At 40.8% G+C, this 15,705-nt stretch overlaps 1 protein-coding gene and 1 pseudogene across 4 annotated transcripts in view; both read right to left on the reverse strand.

Moving 5' to 3' along the window:
• ANKRD55 (ankyrin repeat domain 55) overlaps nt 1-15,705 on the reverse strand; it is a 422,110-nt gene that overhangs the window by 54,823 nt on the left and 351,582 nt on the right. For all 4 annotated transcript variants that reach the window (XM_059061147.2, XM_067030988.1, XM_067030990.1 and 1 more), the window contains 2 exons: nt 10,830-10,952; nt 3,641-3,771 (listed from right to left, as the gene is read on the reverse strand). In XM_059061147.2, coding sequence (XP_058917130.1) covers nt 3,641-3,771; nt 10,830-10,952 — 254 coding nt within the window. The remainder of the gene's footprint in view (nt 1-3,640; nt 3,772-10,829; nt 10,953-15,705) is intronic.
• On the reverse strand, nt 14,009-14,840 carry LOC131755015 (small ribosomal subunit protein eS4, X isoform-like; annotated as a pseudogene).

The following is a 15,705-nucleotide window of genomic DNA, read 5'->3' on the forward strand; positions in this document are numbered from 1 at the left end:
GTCCTTCGTCCTCTTTTCCAAGTTCTTTTTCTAGTAACCACAAAGATAATATCTTGTTTATGCTAGTCAGCCTCCTTCCTGATGCCTGCAATTCTAAACTAAGCCCTAGTCCAATGGCTGGGACCCTGCCACCCTGTTGACTCATCTTTCTGCTGCTGAATATGGGGCTATCACCAGCACCCTCTAAGGGCTCCCCATTGCTGTCTTTTATCCCCCTATGAATTCCCCAAGAAACTTCCTTTGAACTCCCTGTTGTCTACTAATTCACCAGATTGAGACCTGATATTGCCACATCTGATGCTTGTCCCTCCTTGGTTAGCACTTACAGCTGGGTCATTTCTCCACTGTCTCTCCTATTTCAAAGGGAAACTATAACTGCAGGCTAGTCCTCCCTTTCTGTTTGTTAATACTTTAAGTAACTGACCCAACCCTGCTGATAACTGAGTTTGGCTCACATGTCAAGGAGAACACCTCCTACATCCATCCAGAATCATTTGGGTTACTCACCTAATTAAAAGTAAACTTATAAGTAAATGAAGTATATAAGTATACTTATAAGTATATGAAGTGTACGAGTATAATAATAACTTCTGAGTAACTGAAGTTATTATTATGAAGAGTAATATAATAAAGGTCTAGTTTTTCCTGCCTTCTTCCATTCCTGTAGAGTTAAGCCTCAAGATTACCCAGTAACAAGAGAAAGATTACTGAAGATTTTCCCATGCAGTACTGGAAGCAATAAAAATGTTACTAGGGCTTCCCTGGTGGCGCAGTGGTTGAGAATCCGCCTGCCGATGCAGGAGACACCGGTTCGTGCCCTGGTCCGGGAAGATCCCACATGCCGCGGAGCAACTAAGCCCGTGAGCCATGGCCGCTGAGCCTGTGCGTCCGGAGCCTGTGCTCCGCAACGGGAGAGGCCACAACAGTGAGAGGCCCGCATACCAAAAAAAAAAAAAAAAAAAAAAAAAAAAAATGTTACTAAATGCATGGAGGAGAAAAAAAGATAACCATAAGAAAAGACCTTTTGGTTCTGAAAAGTCTGCAAAAAAAAATCTTTCTACAAAAGCACATTAAAATTCATAGGTTCTAAAATTGAATATGGCTTTGAACTGACCAATAATATCTATCTTAAGTAGAAGCAAATAATTTTCATAGTTTACTAATGTATTAAATCTGGTTTTAGTTCCTAATGCCCGTCATCAAGTTTTCTGTTTAAAAGGGAAAAATATGGCCAGGAGACCCAAAAGAAAGGCATGCTGGACAAATTTCAGAGTTGCCAAATTTTTGAGTGGCCAAAGTTTTAGTTTTTGAAAAACGAATCTGCTGATGGGGAAGGGTTTGAAACATTTTTATCATTTTGCAACATTTCCTGGAACCATGTGTGTATGTGGTTTTCTTCTTTTTCTTCAGAAAAGAAATCAGAAAACCATTGACTACACCCGAAACCCATGGTCACTATTCAGAACCAACAAATATGTTTTGGACCTACTACGTTCTGGGTGATTCTGCATGTGGTTCTCCTTCAACAGTGATAAACTTAGGGTATTATTTTACTACATTTTACAAATGAGGAAAGAGGCATGAGGAGGTGAAGAAATTTGCCTAGGATCACACATCTGTGGTAAGTTTATTTGTATACGGAGTTTGAAGCTGTGACTGAGACAGTTTCTGAGTGCTCCCTTTGCCTAGTTCCTCTTTAATACTTGAATTCAAACATTGCCAGAGGGAGTGGTGGGCTTCACTGTGTAATCACTAAGATACCACCTACTCTCACCTTCCCAGGGATCCTCAGGAGAGCCAGTGGGGGGCCCTGCCTTGGGCTGCCAGACAGAGGTGGGGTCAACAGTAAGAGGGTAATGCCCATGCTGTCATGCCTGCGTACTTCCCTATGCAGTTCCTTAGAATGCGTTCCTAGAAAGACCCATTGTATGCAATGGTGGCACCTCGCTAGGCTCACTGTTCACTGTGATCTAGAGGAGAACTTCTTCCCAGTCCCTTAAGTGCTACCTAGCCCAAGAAATTTGAAATGTTGAATTTTAGAATTTTGAAAGAATTGTAGCTTGGTTTCACTCTATTCTGTATGCTAGTGGCAGTTAAATTTAGAAACCATATCTATTCCCTTCCTCCATCCCTTGATTCCAATTTTCTCTTTTCCTCATCTCAGACACCAAAAATCCCTACAGCAAGAGCAGTTATTAGGGCATGTGCCAGAAGGGAGGAGGACTGGGAAGGCCATCATTAAGTCTCCCTGAGACACTGGACTTCACCTAGTACTCACAGATCAGTGTGTTTCAAACTTGAATGGGCATAAAAATTGTTGGGGAGGGCTTCCCTGGTGGCACAGTGGTTGGGAGTCCGCCTGCCGATGCAGGGGACACGGGTTCGTGTCCCGGTCCGGGAAGATCCCACATGCCGCGGAGTGGCTAGGCCTGTGAGCCATGGCCACTGAATCTGCGCTTCCAGAGCCTGTGCTCCACAGCGGGAGAGGCCACAACAGTGAGAGGCCCGCGTACCGAAAAAAAAAAAAAAAATTGTTGGGAAGATTTGTTTAACGTGCAGGCACTTCTCTCTCCACCCATAACCCCTGTCCTGCTCCCAGAGTGTCTGACTCTGGAGGTCTAGGGTGTAATCCAGGAACCCACATTTGAAACAAGCACCCCAACACTTTGAAAAACTCTTCCCAGTTTCATGTGTGAGTCCTAGAGAAAGAGGGCATGCAAATAAGAAATGAAAAAGTAGTGTCTAAAGACACTACTGTGGTGTTTGGGGAAGGGAAGTGTTCTACTTGTCCAGGCCAGCTTCAGGACACCATGGGTGAATCCACCACTGTCAATGGGCAGCAACAGCAAATGCAAGAAGCTGCATCAGCAGCAACAGTGGTTATGATGAAGACTTGCAGGGGCCACATTGGAGAGGAGGGAGAATGATGACCTTTGTGTGACACCAAGGAGCAGTTGTTTGACTTGGACTCAAGATAGCCCTGGAGTCTCCCGAAAGGATTACAGTGAAGATTTGAGAGGAGAGAGGTTTGAAGATTTTCAGTAAGGCTTTACCAAGCTTGTGCTAATATTGGGAAATGCCAGACTGAAATCTCTTGTGTTGAGGACTGGCTCTATATAATTTTTAAGTTAGGCACTGATTGTGGGTTGAATCCTATGCTTGGTGTTGTCCCTTAAGAGACTGGTATTTCTCCCCTACTCCCTACCCACCACGCTTCCCAGTTCTCATTGTTCTCTACTTTGCTCATCCTTCAGCTTCCACTCAACTAATCCTACCCCAAAGAGGCTAACTGCAGCTTCAAGTGTTACCACCCAGTGAGGGTATTAACAGAGGGTATTCTTAGAAGGAGTACCAAGTGTGTTGAGAAATGCCCCAAGGGAAATTCGGAAAAGAATATTTCTCTCATGGCAATATCACATTTAACTTAGAGGATTGTTAGAAAGATCCAAAATGACTTAAATCCATGAAACCAACTCTAAGTCATTATATAAATGTTGGACATGATTAAAGCAAAAACTTTTAAGTTCTATTTCTCTTGGCTGCTGCACAAATCCAAGAACACTCTTCTGCAAGTAGGGCCCCATAACAACACATTTAGTCCACCCCACTCTTTGACAGCCACCACAGATACAGTTGGTACCAGGTAGGTTGCCAGGCATAGACTTGTGCGGCCATAAGCGTCCTGCATGTTAATATTGGCTCCCATCTTCAACAGCAGCTTCACTGTGTCCACTTGACGTCCAGAAACCGCATGCATTAACGGTGTACATCCTAGAACGAGACATTTCACAGCTTTTAAGAATGTTTGACTTGTGACTTCAGACTATACTACAAAGCTACAGTGATCAAGACAGCATGGTACTGGCACAAAAACAGAAATAGAGATCAATGGAACAGGATAGAAAGCCCAGAGATAAACCCACACACATATGGTCACCTATCTTTGATAAAAGAGGCAAGAATATATAATGGAGAAAAGACAGCTTCTTCAATAAGTGGTGCTGAGAAAACTGGACAGCTACATGTAAAAGAATGAAATTAGAACACTTCCTAACACCATATACAAAAATAAACTCAAAATGGATTAAAGACCTAAATGTAAGGCCAGACACTATAAAACTCTTAGGGGAAAACATAGGCAGAACACTCTATGACATGAATCACAGCAAGATACTTTTTGACCCAACTCCTAGAGATATGGAAATAAAAACAAAAATAAACCAATGGGACCTAATGAAACTTAAAAGCTTTTGCACAGCAAAGGATACCATAAATAAGACCAAAAGACAACCCTCAGAATGGGAGAAAATATTTGCAAATGAAGCAACTGACAAAGGATTAATCTCCAAAATATACAAGCAGCTCATGCAGCTCAATATCAAAAAAACAAACAACCCAATTCAAAATTGGGCAGAAGACCTAAATAGACATTTCTCCAAAGAAGATATACAGATTGCCAACAAACACATGAAAGGATGCTCAACATCACTAATCATTAGAGAAATGCAAATCAAAACTACAATGAGGTATCACCTCACACTAGTCAGAATGGCTGTCATCAAAAAATCTACAAACAGTAAATGCTGGAGAGGGTGTGGAGAAAAGGGAACCCTCCTGCACTGTTGGTGGGAATGTAAATTGATACATCCACTATGGAGAACAGTATGGAGGTTCCTTAAAAAACTAAAAATAGAACTACCATATGACCCAGCGATCCCACTACTGGGCATATACCCTGAGAAAACCATAATTCAAAAAGAGTCATGTACCACAATGTTCATTGAAGCACTATTTACAATAGCCAGGTCATGGAAGCAACCTAAATGTCCATCAACAGATGAATGGATAGAGAAGATGTGGCACATATAAACAATGGAATATTACTCAGCCATGAAAAGAAATGAAATTTGAGTTATTTGTAGTGAGGTGGATGGACCTAGAGTCTGTCATAAAGAGTGAAGTAAGTCAGAAAGAGAAAAACAAATACCATATGCTAACACATATATATGGAAACTAAAAAAAAAGGGGTTCTGATGAACCTAGGGGCAGGAAAGGAATAAAGACACAGACGTAGAGAATGGACTTGAGGACACGGGGAGGGGGAAGGGTAAGCTGGGATGAAGTGAGACAGTGGCATGGACATATATACACTACCAAATGTAAAATAGATAGCTAGTGGGAAGCAGCCGCATAGCACAGGGAGATCAGCTTGGTGCTTTGTGACCGCCTAAAGGGGTAGGATAGGGAGGGTGGGAGGGAGATGGAAGAGGGAGGGGATATGGGGGTACATGTATACATATAGCTGATTCACTTTGTTATACAGCAGAAACTAACACACCATTGTAAAGGAATTATACTCCAATAAAGATGTTAAAAAAACAAAATAAATATAACATGTTATGAAAAAAAAAGTTTGACTTGTGAAATTTATGAGTAGACTTTATTTGACTGTTCATTTATTATGCTCTTTGCTGATGAACTACCCTCAACACAAACTCAGCTGTTGAGCTGCAGAGAGATGATGATTGTTGCTACATTTATATAAACTATGTATTTTTCACACCCTATTAAATCTTTTGTAATTTTCCTGTAATTGGTTGATTAAAACATTTTGTGCAGATGATAAAATTTGCTTATTACTACCCTGGGAACTAGCATAATTTGGGACATAACAGGCAGGTTTATCCCTACTTGGTTTGAACAATGCAGAATCTGGAAATATCTTTGTAAAGCAATGCCAGCCAGGCAGACAGGTGCAGCACACATTTATTGGAGGTGGTAAGTGATACAGGGCAGTGATGGTAGCCTAGCCTTGGGTTGTACAAATTCTTGCTAAAAGGGACCACTTTTACTGAAATACTTCTCTGTTTTCGGAATCAATATAGGCCACATTTGGTTTTCGTGTGTTTTCTTCCTGAATAAAAACAGAGATGAAATTACACATTCTGATTAACTTTGCAGGGCTGTTGGAACAAGCCATACTGGTGAGGCAGAATCCAGGTAGGTGCTTCACACTCCTTCAGGTGAAGAAACCAATGTCAGACATATCCCTTTCCCAGCTGAGACTTGTTTAGATGTCTTTTGATTGGAGATTCATGTAGACGTTATAATTCTTCTCCAGGTGAACTGCAAACTATGACCTCAGTGATCCCTGAGAATGGATAAATTCCAGTACTACTGTTCTTATTGAAAGATTGCAGCCAGCAACCCAGTTTCTCTCCAAATTTCTCCCTTCTAATATTCTTCCAGGCGTCTGTACTGGGTAAAAGCAGCAATGAAGTGCTGTGTCTTAAATAGTGGCAAAATTTTTCTCTCTCTCTCCCCTCCTCTTTCTTCTCTTCTCTCTTTCCCTCTCTCTCTTTTCCCTTATTTCCCTCCCTCCCTCCCCACTTCCTTCTTCCCTCCCTCCCTCCCTCTCTCCCTCCCTCCCTCCCTTCCTCCCTCCCTCCCTCCCTCCCTTCCTTCCTTCCTTCTTTCCTCCCTTCCTTCCTTCCTTCTTCCCTACCTCCCTCCTTATTTTATTTTATTTTTTGCTTATGGGTGTTGAATTGCTCCAGCACCATTTGTTGAAGAGGCTTTCTTCCACTAAATTACATTTGCACCTTTGTCAAATATCAGTTGAGCCTATTTGTGTGAGTCTGAGTTCTCTGTTCTTTCCCATTGATCTATGTGTCTGTCAGCCCATACAGTCTTGATTTCTGTAGCTATATAGTAAGTCTTGAAATTGGATAGACTGATTCTCTCCCACTTTATTCTTCTTTTTCAAAATTGTTTTAACTGTCTTAGTCTCTTTTCTTTCTATATAAATTTTAGATAATCTTGTCTATATCCACAAAAAAAATCTTGCTGGAGTCTGACAGAAATTGCTTTAAACCTGTATAAGAATTTGGGGAGCACTGCATGTTTACTATATTGAATCTTCTAATCCGTGAACATGGTATGTCTCTCCATTTATTTAGATCTTTGATTTCTTTCTTCAGCATTTTATAGTTTACAGTATACAAGTCTTGTATGTATTTTGTTTTATTCACACCTAAATATTCTTTATTGAGTGATTTTATTTGGTATTGTGGTTTTAATCTTGGTGTCCATGTGTTCATTTCTAATATATAGAAATAAATTTGTTTTTGTGTATTGATCTTGTGTCCTGTGACCTTGCTCAACTCACTAACTGCAGGAGTTTTTGGTAGGTTCCTTAGGATATTCTATGTAGACAATGAAGCTGTGCAAAAAATGAGAGTTTTATTTTTCTTTTTCAATATGTATGCTTTTCATTTTTTATTTCCTTTTCTTGCCTTTTGCACTGGCTAAGTACTATGCTGAATATGAGAGAGAGAGGGCATTTTCGCTTTGTTGCCCATCTTAGGGGCAAAGCATTCAGTCTTTCACCAGTAAGTAAAATGTTAGCTCTAGAGTTTTTTTGTAGATACGCTTTATCAAATTGAGGAAGTTCCCCTCTATTCCTATTTTCTGAGAGTTTTTAATCATGAATGTGTGCTAAGCTTTGTCAAATGCTTTTTCTGCATCCATTGATATGATCATGTGATTTTTTCTTCTGTAGCTGGTTAATATGATGGATTACACAGATTGAGTTTCAAGTATTGAAATAGACTTACATTCCTAGAACAAACCACACTTAGTCATGGTATATAATTAATTTAATGTATTACTGAATTCTATTTGCTGATATTTTGCTAAGGATGTCTGTCTGTATCCGTATTCATGTGGTGTATTGGTCTGTAGGTTTATTTTTTGTATCATCTTTGTCACATTTTGATATCAGAGTAATACTAGCTTCATAATCATAACCAGGGAAAATTTCCTCCTCTTATCTTTTCTGGAAGAGATTATGCAGAGTTGATATAAATTTTATTTAAAAGTTTGTAGAAGCTTCCAGTGGGATCATCTAGGCCTGATGATGTCTTTTTCTGGGAATTTTAAAATTATGAATTTAAGTTCCTTATAGGACTATTCAAATAATGTTTCCTATTGGATGAACTGTGGTGGTTTATCTTTTTTGAGGAATTGATCCATTTCATCTAAATACTTAAATTATGTGTGCAGAGTGGCTTGTTGTATTTTCTTATTATCTGCAGGGTCATTCCTGATAGTGATAATTTGTGTCTTCTTACATTTTCTTTTTGTCATTATTGCTAGAAGTTTGTCAATTTTATTGCTCTTTTCAAAGAATTAGTTTCTTGTTTCATTGATATTCTCTATTTTCTGTTTTCAATTTCATTGATTTCTATTCTTCTCTTTATTACTTCTTTCCTTCTGTTTGCTTTGGGTTTATTACTCTACTTTTTCTAGGTTCTTTTTTTTTTTTTTTTTTTTTTTTTTTTTGTGATATGCAGGCCTCTCACTGTTGTGGCCTCTCCCGTTGCGAAGCACAGGCTCCGGACACGCAGGCTCAGCGGCCATGGCTCACGGGCCCAGCCGCTCCGCGGCACGTGGGATCTTCCCGGACCGGGGCACGAACCCGTGTCCCCTGCATCGGCAGGCAGATTCTCAACCACTGCGCCACCAGGGAAGCCCTTTTCTAGGTTCTTGAGGTGAAAACTTAGATTATTGACCAATACTTTTCTTCTTTTCTAATGAATGTATTTAGTGCCATAAATTTCCCTCTTAGCATTGCTTTAGATATGTGCTACAAATTTTGATATGTTGTATCTTTGTTTCCATTCATAATCAGTTAGTAAAAGCCAGGATTGAATGCAATCGGTCTGACTCTTGTATTTATCATACAAGTGGTGTTTAACCTTTGACTCTTCTCATTCCCAACTTCTAACCCCAAGGCAGATGTACAAGTAATTCTGCTTTAAAAAACGAATGAACAAAAAACTACCATGGATAAATTAGGGAGCATCCACACACTTTACAAAACATTTTATTGTCATGATAAGGGAATCCCAAGCTCCTCTTGGGACAGGTCAACTGGTTAAAAATCATTGATGACTTCCTAGAAATACTAGTATAGAGAAACCAATGCTAAATCCTTTGTTATAGTTCCATAGGTCCTTGAGGCTGCCACTTCTTCCTCTTCTCCTCCTCCCCCTTTTTCTTCTCCTCCTTGTTCTTCTTTGTCTTCTTCTTTCTTTCTTTCTTTTTTTTTTTGCGGTACGCAGGCCTCTCACTGTTGTGGCCTCTCCCATTGTGGAGCACAGGCTCCGGACGCGCAGGCTCAGTGGCCATGGCTCACGGGCCCAGCTGCTCTGCGGTATGTGGGATCTTCCTGGGCTGGGGCATGAACCCGTGTCCCCTGCATAGGCAGGCAGACCCTCAACCACTGCGCCACCAGGGAAGCCCCATCTTCATTTTTTAACCCTGTTTTCTTTCAGTTGTTCAGATTTGTTTCATTTTTATTGTTCTATTCAAGTTCATTGATCCTTTCCTCTGCTTCCTCATTCTGCTGCTGAGCTTAGACATTGAGTTTTTAATTATAATTATTGTATTTTTCAGTTTTAAAATTTTCCATTTGTTTCTTCTTTATATCCGTATTTCTTTGCTGGGTCTTTCTATTTTTTCATTTGTTTCGAGCATATTTGTAATTGCTCATTGAAGCATTTTTTTCATGGCTACTTGAAGATCTTTGCCAGATAATTCTAACATCTCTCATCTCAGTGTTAGCATCTATTGATTGTTTTTTTCCATTCAGTTTGAGGTCTTATTGATACTTGGTATGTCAAGTGATTTTCTACCAAAAGTTGGACATTTGGGGTATTGCATTATAAGTTGCCTAAATCTTACGTAAATCCTCTATTTTAGCTGGTTTTCTCTGATACTGCTCCAAAGGGTAAGTGAAGGAGGGCGGTGCCACCTCATTATTGCCAGGTGGGATTAGAAGCCTAAGTCACCTACTTAGCCTTCATTGACATCTAAGGGAGAAGACTCTTCATTACTGCATGGTGGTGAGAGTCCTAATTCTCAAGAAGGATTCCTCTGACACTGCCTCAGCAGTGGGGATATGGAGACTTCATTACCATGTGAAGGTGGAGACCCAGGCTCCATGCTTGTTCTTTGCTGGAATGAGTGGGGTTGGGGTCATAGTTATTTGTTTTTTGTTTTTTTTAGTGGTAGTGTTTGATGGAGTAGACTCATTATTATCTAAAAGTTTTTTGTCTTGCTATGCAGTCCCTTTCTTGTTCTTTGGCTAGAGAGAAGGCTTTTGTTAGGGGCTTTTTTGAACTCTGTCCACTGGCATTCCTATGTTGTCAGCTTCTTCAGCTCCAAGTCTGGGGAGTATGAGGCAATAAGGAAGCCCAGGAAACTCACCACTATGTCATTCCTTGGGTCCCATGGTCCTAGCTAGTCTGTCATTTTCTCTCCACCTTCCAAAGTGTTCTTATGTTTATGCTATATACAATGTCCAGGAGTTTTAGTTGTATTTAGCAGAAGGAATAAAGAAAAAAGTACTACTTCTACTCCATCTTCCCAGAAGCAGAAGTCCTTGCTCTCTGGCTTTAACAGCCACACTTTCCCAACACCCACTGCTACCAAAAATAGCCTCCTCTTTTCATACCCGTTTTCTAACTTCAACTAATTGGCCTATCTACTTTAGTCACTCACACAAAGAAGTTGAAGACAAACTCAAACCAAACGACTTCATGAGAAGAGGTGAAGTAAAAGAATTTGAAGATTTGTGTCCATGACTCTTATTAAATAAAATACTGAGGAACCTGCACATGGCTACAGGCAGGATATTCCTTGACCCTCCAGTATCAAAGTAGCTTGTCAAATATAATTTTATTAACATTGTTCACCTCTGGAGGCCATCTCTAAAAGGACAGATCAGAACATTCTGCAGGATTCAAAATGCATAAATAGCTCACCTTCACTGTCACAGCATTCTAGGATGGAAGGGTCTTCCCGAATCACGGCAGTCAAAGCACTGACATCTCCGTTAGATGCTGCCTGATAAACCATGGCCAGGTCAACTTCTTCAGATGAATCACCTTCATGAATCAAACAGAGACAAACTTACTGTGTGGAGAGAATTTACTGAAAGAATAACAACACCCAAAGCGTCACCCACACAAGTGATTCATGAAAATCTCTCTGGCGAATCCAGGCAGAAGGCTGAGTCACCCTGATCACATGCACCTTATTACCACTTCTGAAGAAAGGTGGGCCACTGTGGGCTGTGCTGTAACATCACCATACATTGGGAAGGAGCCTGAGGGATTAGGTGTCCTCTGAGATTTAATGATTCTCTCCAAGTATTTGGACTACTTGAAATCAGTGAGACCAGATTGGGAAGTGGAGCCCTTATCTTGGTTCTGGGTTTCCTTTTTGATCTGAAATATGTTACTTTCCCTTTCAATGACTCAGTTTACCCGTCTTTGAAGGAGATATTGTGCTCCTTATTCTCTGTTCTCTAGTTGGACTCTCTAGCCTTTTCCTCTTGCTCTGAACCCTGAAGGCTAACCTTGATGACCACATCACCCAGGCCCTCTGGCCCTCAGTGTCCATGGGAGGCACTGGTAGGAGAGTGGTGAGGAGAAGAGAGATGGGGCATTTCCTCCTGCTTTCCCCTAGTTCAGGGTCTAGTAGTAGCTGCTTCTCTCCCACCAGGAGGGTCCTCCTCCCCAGAACCAGCCCTCACTGGGCTCCCTGTGGTAACAAACATTGTCCTTTCAACCCTGCCTCATCTCTTTATGTAGTCCCTTCACAGAAGCCCTTCATTTGAACCATCTGAGGTTCAAATAACATCATGACATGGTGTTTCCAGAAGAAACAGCTGTATGCAAGTCTTCTGAATTTGGTAGCCACCTGTATCATACCTTTGTGCATGACTGAACCAACTAATAGTATTACCAAAGGTGACAAGAGAACCATGGGTCAAGTGACCCCAGGGGATCAATGGAAGGGCTGGGAGACAAGCTTTGTTTACAGGAACACCCCTTGTGAGGTGCTGGGCCGAGCCCCTCTACTTAATTTCTCCCACACATGGCCGTGGTTCAGGGAAAATATGTGTACAAGAAAAGTTTTTAAAATTGCATTTTTCTACTAGTGTAGGCATTATGCTAGAGATACTTTATAGTTCTAATTGATCTTTAGTTGGCAGGGGTCCTAACCCTTTGGTTGGGAAGGGTTGGGCTTTGTTTCTCAGTCCCAGTATTTCTGGGAAGTCACCAATGACTTTTTAACCAGTTGACCTGTTCCAGGAGAAGCTCGTCATTAAAAATGATTCACTTACAACAACAAACTCCATTGTAAAGTGAGTAGCTGCTCGCTAATTTATCCATGATAGGTTTGTTACTGTAGCTGTTGCTTTTAAAGCCTTCTCACCTTTACCTTTGTCTGAGGGCTGGAAGTGAGCAGTGAGGGATGTGAAAGGCAAATGCCACTTCTGTGTGAGTGTAAGGACCCTGGAGCCACACCACTGGGGTTCAGTTCCTAGTTTGTACTAACGTTAGCTGTGTAAATTTGGGCCAGTTACCCTTTCTGGGCCTTTGTTTCCTTGTCTTTAAAATGGAGATGATGATGATGATAACCATGCATCTCATAAGGTTGCTGTGAGGAGTAAATGAGTTAATAGTTAATCCTATGTGCTCTCAGGACAGGGCATAGTGTGTAGTAAATGCTGTATATACTTTGGTACTACTACCGTTACCATATTTTTTTTCTGATAGTGTGCAAATTTAGAAAGCATTTGAAATCTGGGACGTGTAGAGAAAAAGGCCTCTCTGATGATGGCTAGCTAAAAGATCCATAGATTGTATAGAACATTCACTCTCTATTAGAAACTCCCCCAGGAGTCTAGACATTTTGTGAATATTGCTCACAGTATCTTTGGACACAAGAAATAGGGCCCAGACCCAAGCACAAAGGTGGGCTTGGTATCTGGTTGTATGACCACATCCATAGATGCTGGTGATGTCACTTCAGAAGTACTGAAGTGAGGTACTGAGGTATGCTGTGGTACACAAGGTATGCTGAGGTATGAGGTATGCTGAGGTACAAGGTATGCTGTGTTTATAGCCTGTTTATATCTTATACGACGTGTTCATATAACATATATAAACGTCTTTATAACCTGTTCATCAGTGAGTGCAATAAAATCTGTAAGGCACATTCATCAGACTGTAGAGTACATACAGCTGAGAGAAACAAGGAATGAATGCATTGCCCGATAGAATTCCAAACAACTTGCCAGAAGGATTCTAATAACATTGTATTTAATAAGGATAAACATTTAGTCTGTGAAATATCCAGTTGAACTAAGTGAAGGGTGGTTGAACCTGTAGTTTTTGTTCCTCAATATCCCCTCACCCTGCTGGTGACCTTAACCTGATTATTCTCTAGGGACCACTTCCTCTCCACTTTCAGCACAGGGGGTTGACTACATTCCTGCTCAGGGCCAGAACATGTGACCTAGAACTAGCCATTCAGCACCAGCATTATCCTGGCCACAGATATTGGTTCAGGGATGTGCCTCAATCAGAGCCCATAAAAGGCAATGATATTTTGGATATTTGGGGATTGCTGGGAACAAGTTTTGTTCTACCACCCATGAAACTGGGAGTTATGGGGGGGACATCTTATGGGTGGAGAGCTTATGAATGAAAACAACACAAGAAGAGCAGAGCTGGGCTAAGAGAAAGAAACAATTGAGACCTGATGACATCATTTGAATTCCTGAATCAAGCCATACCTTAAGCCAGCACCATTTCTGGAACATTTACATGTCCCAATAAATTTCTTTTTTTGCTTAAGTCAGTTTGCATAGATTTTATGTGTTTGTTTTTCTTTTTAATCACTCACTGCAAGAGTTCTAACTAACAGAAGATTTTAGTGGTGGCGCATTAGAAAAGCATTTAGGGTTTTAGTTGGGCAATTAACACTATAGGAATTAACAGTGTGACAGTAAACTTAGTAGATCTTTGGCTGCAGTAATAATAGTCTAGTAATGAGACTGAGGGAGATAACAGGCTTTTTCCATTCTTTTTTTTTTAACACTAAAGAGGCTTTTAATTATGTAGTATTATCTCTAAGTATAAAGACTTTCCCAATCACATCACTTAGAGGTCATTTTATCCACTGCTCTGTTTGGCTGCCAGTCTCTTGTTTCTCTCCTCAGCAATGGTAAGGCGGATACCCTTTCCACGAGGAAGAGAGATCCATGGTTTGTTGCCTTTGCCAATAACGAAAATGTTGGAGAGCCGGGTGGCAAAGCTATTGCCCTTGGCATCTTTCACATGAACTATGTCAAAAGAACCAGATGTCTCTCCTGGTTAGTGATCATATCAATTCTTCCCAGGTTAGCACCTCCAGTCACCATGCACAGGTTACCAGTGTCAAATTTGATGAAATCAGTAATCTTGCCAGTCTCCAAATCAATCTGAATGGTGTCATTCACCTTGATGAGGGGATCAGGGTAGCGGATGGTGTGAGGATCATGGGTCACCAGAGGAGGGATTCCTTTTGCCCCACAAAGATCTTTCTCACTTTGCATAACTTATACTTGGCCTCCTCAGGTGTAATACGATGAACAGCAAAGTGACCCTTGGTGTCATAGATCAGACAAAAATTATCTCCAGTCTTGTCAATGCTGTTGACATCCATCAAACCAGCAGGGTAGGTTATATCAGTGCGGACCTTGCCATCAATCTTAATGAAATGCTGCATGCAGATCTTCTTTACTTCATCTCCTGTTAGGGCATATTTAAGTCTGTTCCTTAGGAAAATAGTTAGGAGGAGACATTCCTTCAGCTTGTGGGGACCAGTAGATGGACGAGGAGCAAACACACCCGTCAGTTTATCCAGCATCCAATGCTTTGGAGCTGCTACGCGCTTCAGGTGCTTCTTGGGACCACGAGCCATGGCTGCACTAGGCACGGAAAGAGCTTTTTTTCCATTCTTAACTGGTCAGTGTCATGTTGAGGTCTATGGCCCATGGATCAAATGGGCTATAGGTAGCTGGAAAACATTCTGAGGAGAGTGACCAGAGTATGACTGGACTTCATGTCACCTGATGAACAGCAGAAGGAAACAGATCTGTTTACTCTGAAGATTACTCTGTGTGGTCATGATGGTTGCCTTCAGATATTTGAAGAGGTTTTTTGGTTTTGCTTTGTTTTTTTAAATTTAAAAAAACCGTGGTAAATATACATAACATATGCCATTTTAACCATTTTTAAGTGTAGAGTTCAGTGGCTTGATGTACATTCACATTGCTTTGCAACCATCACCACTATTCATCTCCAGAACTCTTTTCAGCCTCTAAAACTCAAACTCTGTATCCATTAGACAAAATACTCCCCATTCCTCCCTCCCCTCTATCTCCCAGAAACCACCATTCCATTTTCTGTCTCTATGAATTTGACCACTCTAGAGATCTCATTTAAGTGGAATCAATATTATTTGTCCTTTTGTTACTGGCTTATTTCACTTAGCATAATGTCCTCGAGATTCATCCACATTGTAGCATGTGTCAGAATTTCCTTCTTTTTAAAGGTTGAATGATAATCTGTTATATGTATGTACCACATTTTGTTTATTCATTCATCTACTGGTGGACACTTGGGTTGTTTCCACCTTTTGGCTATTGTGAATAATGCTGCTGCAAACATCGGTATACAAATAACTCTTTCAGACTCTTTCGAGTATATACTTAGAAGTGAAATTGCTGGATCACATGATAATCCTATTTTTAATTTTTTAAGGAACCACTGTACTGTTTTCCAATGTGGCAGCAACATTTTA

Source organism: Kogia breviceps, chromosome 4 (genome assembly GCF_026419965.1).
Source record: "Kogia breviceps isolate mKogBre1 chromosome 4, mKogBre1 haplotype 1, whole genome shotgun sequence".
In the NCBI taxonomy this organism is placed as follows: domain Eukaryota; kingdom Metazoa; phylum Chordata; class Mammalia; order Artiodactyla; family Physeteridae; genus Kogia; species Kogia breviceps.